This window comes from Rhea americana, unplaced genomic scaffold, assembly GCF_003343005.1.
Source record: "Rhea americana isolate MKP2758 unplaced genomic scaffold, rheAme1 scaffold_16, whole genome shotgun sequence".
Lineage (NCBI taxonomy): Eukaryota > Metazoa > Chordata > Aves > Rheiformes > Rheidae > Rhea > Rhea americana.
Genome location: NW_028185705.1, coordinates 2,452,054 through 2,459,600, shown reverse-complemented (window position 1 = coordinate 2,459,600; position 7,547 = coordinate 2,452,054). Strand labels below are relative to the sequence as shown.

At 35.6% G+C, this 7,547-nt stretch overlaps 1 protein-coding gene across 1 annotated transcript in view; it reads left to right on the top strand.

Annotated features, from left to right (window-relative positions):
• CNTN6 (contactin 6) overlaps nt 1-7,547 on the top strand; it is a 123,309-nt gene that overhangs the window by 50,777 nt on the left and 64,985 nt on the right. Inside the window, exon 4 of the mRNA XM_085300047.1 lies at nt 2,970-3,065. Within this exon, the coding sequence (XP_085156173.1) occupies nt 2,970-3,065 (96 nt within the window). The remainder of the gene's footprint in view (nt 1-2,969; nt 3,066-7,547) is intronic.

Genomic DNA, 7,547 nt, shown 5'->3' with positions numbered 1-7,547 from the left:
ATTAATTGATTTTGTACAACATCTATCAAAACCAGTTTCAGATAGAGAAACTATTGATCATTCCTAATTAGGCCTACCAAATTTCTGGGACTTTTTGCTAGAAGATGCAGTGTGACAAAGACCTATGAAAGCCAAGCACTGGAATAGAATAAAGAAAATCTCTGTCCTTAGAGGTCTAAAATGTTTTAGGAAAGTATCCGTGAGGAAGGACAAACAAATACTTGTGTCTGTGTTGGGCCAAAGACATAGATTAAACGATTGCTTATGTGCCTCTGTATTTACTTTCTATAGCTGTGGTAAGCATAATGGGATGAAAATCTTTCCAGCATTGTGAAGAACTGAGCTGCTTTGTAAAACTGACCTATAAACATGCTAGGAGAGGTAGGATTCCTGCATATAGATTTTGATACTCAACTTAAGGTTGAATAGTGTAGATTAAAAAGGCAAGGCCAACTTTCTCCCCATATACTCTCCCCATAGGACACCTAATATTACTGCTTATTCAACACTTAAATCAGAGATACTTATCAATTTTTTTAAATGAAGAACCTAGACAGGTGATGCAGTTTCCTAAATGAAAGTAAAATCGTATCATGACATACTGTGTCATTGAACTAAGATACTAGGAACTTATCACTTTCCCAAATCTATTCCAATTTCAGGGTAAAGTGTTACACAGTTAATTCTGGATTGTCTTGAAAATCTTTTGCTTAACTCTGCACTGCTCTTACTTTCTTCTCTGATCTCTCATTACCAGTTAAATTTTGTGCTCTGCAAAAATTTACCACAAGGGAAAGCACGGGAAATCACTAGTTATACTACCTGCATTTTCCATACTGTCCAAAAGGGTTTTTGTTGTTTTTTAAAGCATTTATTTAGAAGCTGCACAGTCTGTGTGTATTATTAATTAAAAGAAAAGAATGCTGGGAAAGGGAAAAGTGACTAGTTTTGTGCTAATGCCTGAATCCTAGATCTGAATGCTTTATCTAGGACAATGTCTTTAAGGTAATCACATGTCCAGAAATCTTTTTGCCTTTTTCCAACCTTCTCTCTTGGGGGGGGGGGGCAGCAGGCCTTCAAGAGTCCTTCAAGGGTCTTCCTCCGTATAAAAAGTTGGCCCCTTATTCCAGACCACCTGAGCTTCAGGACAGCTAGCTTAAGTGAATTCCCACGTGCTATCTTGACATTTGTACCCAGGGCCCACTTTTCCTCCCAAATATTTTGTGCTTGGTCTTTTCCTCCTCATAAAAATTTTAACTCACATAGTACGAAAAGAAAAAGAAAAACATTGATTAGTGTATCAAACTACTTTCTTCATTTTCTCAGATTAAATTTTCAGAAAAAGTAAACCCTTAAGTGGATCCACACATTCAGATAATACACCATAAAACTTTTAAGTATGAATCTAAATACTYATTAGTCAGACATACTACATCCATCCAACCTTTTTTTTTTTCAGTTAATGCCAGAGAATGGAATAAAACTACGAACACTTCACTTCTGCCCCCCCCCCCAAATACTTAGGCTGCAACCCACAGATCTAGCAGGCAGGCAATTAAAAGAACATCACAGTTTAAAACACTTTCCCTGTATATTGACAGATACCATCTATTGTGACTAGGACAGTGTGAGGAGGTACTACAGCTGCCTAATTCAATTCAGACACCTCTGAGTAGCCAGTGTCTTCACAGGAGACCAATATACAGGAGATGAAGAGGAGGAAAAGAAAAATTAACTGTGGAAAGTTCAAGTAAGAGGGAGCAAATTGATATATTGACATAAATAGCTGAGCCCATACAGGTAGTAATCATTATTGCTTTGACCAACTAGAATTCTTTCTCTCTACTGAGCACTGGATCAGGCAGTTATTCAGTTGATGAAAAAAAGGGACAATTGTTTGAAAAGAAAAGCTGTAGCAAGATAAATAAAACAAGTTTAAGCAAAATAGTATATAGGACTATGATACAATGAGCTTTAAGGAGAAGTTGGTATTATTTATTTTATTAAAACAGATTTTGAATGTAAGTATTTTGTAAGTATTTCAAGCAATCATTTCCTCAAATATTCTGCCAAAAGTAGTACGTCTTCTCATTAGGATGAGAGTTGGATTAAAAAGTAAATAATCAGTTCTGAAGTACATCGATTGTGTCATCTTCTGTAATTTAAGTTATATTATTTAAAAGGAATAAGACTGAGAAAATTCCAGATCTTAGTAAATTACAAAAAAGCAGAAAAGACTGAGATGTCCTGGTAGACTCAGTAAAAAATAAGAAAAATTTGACAGTCAACCATGAAAATCAAGAAAGGGAGATAAGACACAGACATGTTTTTACAGGAGATTTCCTTAAACCATCACATTATTTCCTACTGAAAGTATACTCAGTCTCCCCTGTTAAACCAGAGCCAAAGTTCATTCAAGTCAATTAAAATGTRGCCAATTACTGTAGACAGCTCCAGGACAGAAGACACTGCTTAAAAATATGATGTACTTTTATAGTCAGTTAAATACGTACACTGTTGGAATCCTAACACTGTTAGTTATCATCCGCATATATAAAAAGGCACACCTGCTTTTTATTGCTAAAATAAAACAAACYAAAATGTCTTTTTTTACTTAGGAGGCTTTCTAAGAGTCTAATAAGTTCCAAAAAATGATACTAGAGAAAGTCCTTGAATAATACAATACCTTTGCAATTAGGAATTTTAATATAAACTCACTGGCTTAGGGAATAACTACTTTAGGAATAGGTGTTTTAAAAGTTCTGGAAGACTAGATTCTAGGTTGGAAAATGTATTTTTTCTTATGGTATACCAATACAGTGTATCTTATACTGAGATTATATTACACTACTGAACACATAAATATGTTCCTCTATTGATTTTAACTGTGCAAGCGTTGCATAGCTTAAGACTATAGTTAGGAATAAATCTGATAAATAATAACTGGGTTTTTTTTCCTCTCTCTATAGACCTTGAAAATTTTGAAACCAAAACAAGAAGCACGGTGTCAGTCAGAGAAGGACAAGGAGTGGTTCTGCTTTGTGGTCCTCCACCTCATCATGGAGGTATGAGAATAGTTCTACATTGCACGTAGTCTGAATAAGGATATACAGCTCACAAAAAGTAGCCTATGCAGTTCACAGGCAGGTTAGCTCTAGAATTTTTGCAGCCTATCTGAAGTTTTAAAGAAAAAGAAATTCAGGTTGTCCTAAAGCAGTATTTTCAAAGAAAGGTGTAAGTCATCATTCATTGGACATACGCCACTGAAATCTTCTTTACAGTGTCAGTTATGATGTTCTGATTTTCAGCATCAAGTACTCTCATTAGAGTAGTCATGATGATAAATGCATGCCTTTTTAACTATTGGCTGAACTGGACCCTACATCAACCATAGAATTAACCATTTTCACAGGGAAGCAATACCAAACTTAATTCAAACTAAACTGAGCCTTAGCTTTAGGAAGATGTTGAAAGAATCCAGAAATTTTTCTCAGCTCTTATTTTCATGATTCCCTATGTCTCAGTCTCAGCCTCAAGTGACCAGCTTCTAGATCCGCTGTAATCAATACAAAGTATTCAGGAACTGGAAAAATTGTCTGCTTAAAAGAACAGGACTTCTTTTGATACAGATGTAGCAAGGAGGTGTTAACAAGACTAAATAATGTTAAGGAGCTATGGAGACAGTAATAGGTCTAAGAAGTATAATTAAATAGTCTCAATGTATTTATAAATTGACTGAAGCAAAAATTTAATAGAAGCTTGTTCAGTACAGTACTGAAGACTTAGGAAGCTGGTCATCAGTTTTTCATTTATACGTTCTTGACAGTGTTTTTAAAGATAAAATCATAAAGTGTATGGTTTAAAATAAATTTGGATTTCATTTCTTTAAAGTATGTTGGGGTTTCCATTTCTTATGGGCCCCCTTTTATTTTCTATGGTTATCTGAGGACTGGAACATCGCTCCTTGCATGTGATACCCAAGCAAAGAAAATATAAAGGTCTAAAAGAGTATTTCCTATCTATACCTGGTTATCTCAGCTCCTTACTCATGTGGAGTAGCAGAACAGCAGCCACCAACAGCAGCAGCTCCTGCTACATTAAAATCACTTCCAATTTGAGTGAAGTGACTATTCYGCCTTTCAGCACTTGCTATTTCAATGTGGTAGTTTGAATACTGAATTCTACACATTAGCTCTGTCACGATAATTTTTTTTTTTATTGTTGTTTTTGATTTTCTCCTTTCCGATAATCATAAAATTATAGAACAATTTAGGCTGGAAGGGACCTCTAGAGGTTATCTAGTCCAACCCCTTGATTAAAAAAGGTCTGATTAGATCAGGCTGCTTGGTAATCTTGGAAGTTTTGACYCTGGATAACAATAAAATGGGTTTTCCAGAAATTTCATCTGGGGCTGCCTTGCTTCTCCTCCTGTCATTGCCTACTACTGCTTCTTAACCATATGGCTGTTGAATTTACATGTATTTGAGGACTTCCTTTCTGGATAAGGTAAAGTCCAGGAGATGTGCAATGAACCAGTAGAGCAGTGCACTCAGCACAGTATTTCAGACTCCTTTTCTCATACACAACATCCCTAAACATAGGGTAAGATGTTCCTTTTTGCCCTTTTTATAGCTATATTATTGCCTCCAACAGCCGTATTTATAGAGCACTATAAAGATTTGAACATACATGTGCACTGCTGCAGCAGAATGTTTATTTTCTTAATCCCATTTGTTTACCTACTGGAAGCGAGCAGGTCTTCAGTGAGTCATCTTTTGATTTTTTTGCAATACCTACTCTAAAAAGTTGGAAGCAATAGACATTCCTAAGTCTACACTAGCGCAGTTAGAACCACATCAAAATCACTTCAACTCCTTTGACATCTGGAGTAAAAGTATGGTTTACTAGCAAAACTAACTAAAGATGATCAAAATTTTTACTCTAGAGAACAGATTATTTATTGAAAAATGAAAATATCAATASACTAACTAACAATTTGGCTTGTTCAAGACTGAAAGAATCAGCAATTCTTGGATCACTCATACCCAGCTTCCCATGAAGTGATCACATATCCATGGGAACTTCCGTTTACTATGTGCTAGTGCTGAAGCTTTGCTCACAGGAATGTTTCCTCAATTCTTCTTAAAGAAATTGTTACAAGACAAATTCTCAAGAAAAGAAGCTAGTGATCTATAAAGTGAATGCATTATATTGGAGATACAGAGAAACCCATCAATCAATTTAAACCCAGCAAGTCTTGAAAAGAGAAAAAATGTCAGTTCACTCAATGTTTACAGCAATATGAAAGAGGTATATAATCAAGAAGTGTAACCCAGTCCTTAAGGATAGAAAAAGCTTGAAAGTGTTCCTGAGATATATCAGTCGGACAGACAGAAAGACAACACATCCATCCCTGAGTCAGTGTGCTGCATGTTTTCCTCTTGCTGTAGGGTAAAATTATGATTTGATAAATATGAGTGAGTAGAATAAAACATTCAGAACAAATAATTAATTTAAAAGTTAGTTTAATCCAGATTAATTGAACTGACAAAATGGTATCCATGAACACTCTCTGCCACAGTGTTCCTTAAGCTGGAAATGTGAGTTGCTGACCAAGAGGCACAAAAAACAGTATTATCTGATATAACAAGTTTCTAGAGAACAGAAACTTTGTCAACCATAAACACTGTATTTGTGATCCAAAATTATATGCTGTAGGGATTAAGGACATGGTGTGAACTATGATAGGTTATGTACTATTTCAGGATGCTTAGGAAGTTGTTTCTACAGAAAAAAAAAWTTTTTTAATTGAAGCCCTTGCTTCTGACTCACAATACCCAAAGGAAGATGGACTGCCAGCTTTACACATAGCTTCCAATGAATTAACTGGAAGTGTTCTTAAGGCATTTTAAATGGGATGAAAAATTAGTTAGATATTAAACAATTTGGAAAATATGCCATATCAACAGGAAAAGAGTTGCAAACATACTAAGACAATACAAGTTATACAATGTGCTCTACACAGTACCAAGTAAGATTGCTCTTAGAAGTACTCATCCAACTTAATAGATACAATCCTTAACTGGTGTGGACCTTTGCTAGTACAAGCGTTTAGAGAGAAACTGAAGTTAATTTTTCAGGTTGAAAATGCTGACTATGGTATTAGAAGGAAATTATCCATGTAACTGAAAGCATACACACCAAGGGACAACAGAAGATGGGTGCAGCCCTTCATGCACACCTTCTTATGGACAGACAATTCATTCCCTTTGGATGAGTCACTTGACAAACCTGGCCCTACACATATGGTTGCAYAGAGGGAAGAGGAACATGATTCCGACAGTTAGTGGTTCCCCCCACYCCGACTTTAAAAAAAAAAGGGGGGGGGGGAGAAGAAACCTAATAGCTCCGTGCAGCAGTTGGTTGAAGCAACTATCATTACACTGCTAATGGGATTAAGGGGCACTAGCTAAAGCTTTCTGCTTTCCTGATAACCTAGGAAGTCTATACATGCTTCTTCTAGTGATAGAAGAAGAGGCAGAAAGGGGAAGAGGACCTAAGGAAACAAGGAGCTCTCATGATCTTAAATTCTTTAGCATATTAAATCCAGAACTAGGAATAGGTAGATAGAGAATGAGAGCTCAAGAGATGCTTCTATTATCAAGGGTATCTATACAAGAATGGTTTACCTCCCCATCTTTCTTTCACTACAGAGACTCTGACAGATTGTCAATTTTCACAAACAGTTTAAAGTTAGACTTGCTGCTAGATTCACAGGGAGATATATTTGGTAGATGTTATTTCATCACTCAGGTGTGTTTGTGGTATGCTGTAAATGCTTTTTCACATTCACACCATTTAAAACATTTAAAGCTTACATTTTAACAAAGTTTATTTTCAAACAAGTTTAACTTTTTATATATTGGACAAGAACTATCCACTTTTGCCTTTTGTGTGCACATATATGCTTCTTTACTCAGAGTGTATAGAGAACCTATTTCTGTTTCTACATGAGAGGTAACAGATTTCATTCTAACAGGAGATACACGGTACTAKGCAATTAGGTGGTAAGAAGCAAGAACCAATAGTTTACAAGTTACTCCAAAAACTTTCACGATAGCTTTAGATGTTAAACTGATTCTCTGAGAACAAAAGCCTCCCACAACTGCTATTATAGTCATACTGACGCTTCTAACTCTAAAAGCCAATCTACTCTAAATTTAAGAAATATTAGTAAAGCTAAATACAAGTCTCAAARAAAAATTACACATTTTAAAGGCATTACTTACACCTCAGACCTAGCAAGGTATTACAAAAGTTGCAGCAGCTAACAAACAAAACAAAAAAGGAAAAAAAAACAAAAGTAACTTTCTTTTCAAAAAGGAAACAAACCATCTGACCCACACTAGACTCCTCATTCCTCCCTCCTCCTTTTTCCCTATTTATGCACCTATTTATGCCTCTCTTCAGGCTCAGCTGCTGTTATTTATGAGGCTCATTAACATGCCTTATTAAGTTGAGCACCTAAATGTTTTTTGTTTGTTAGT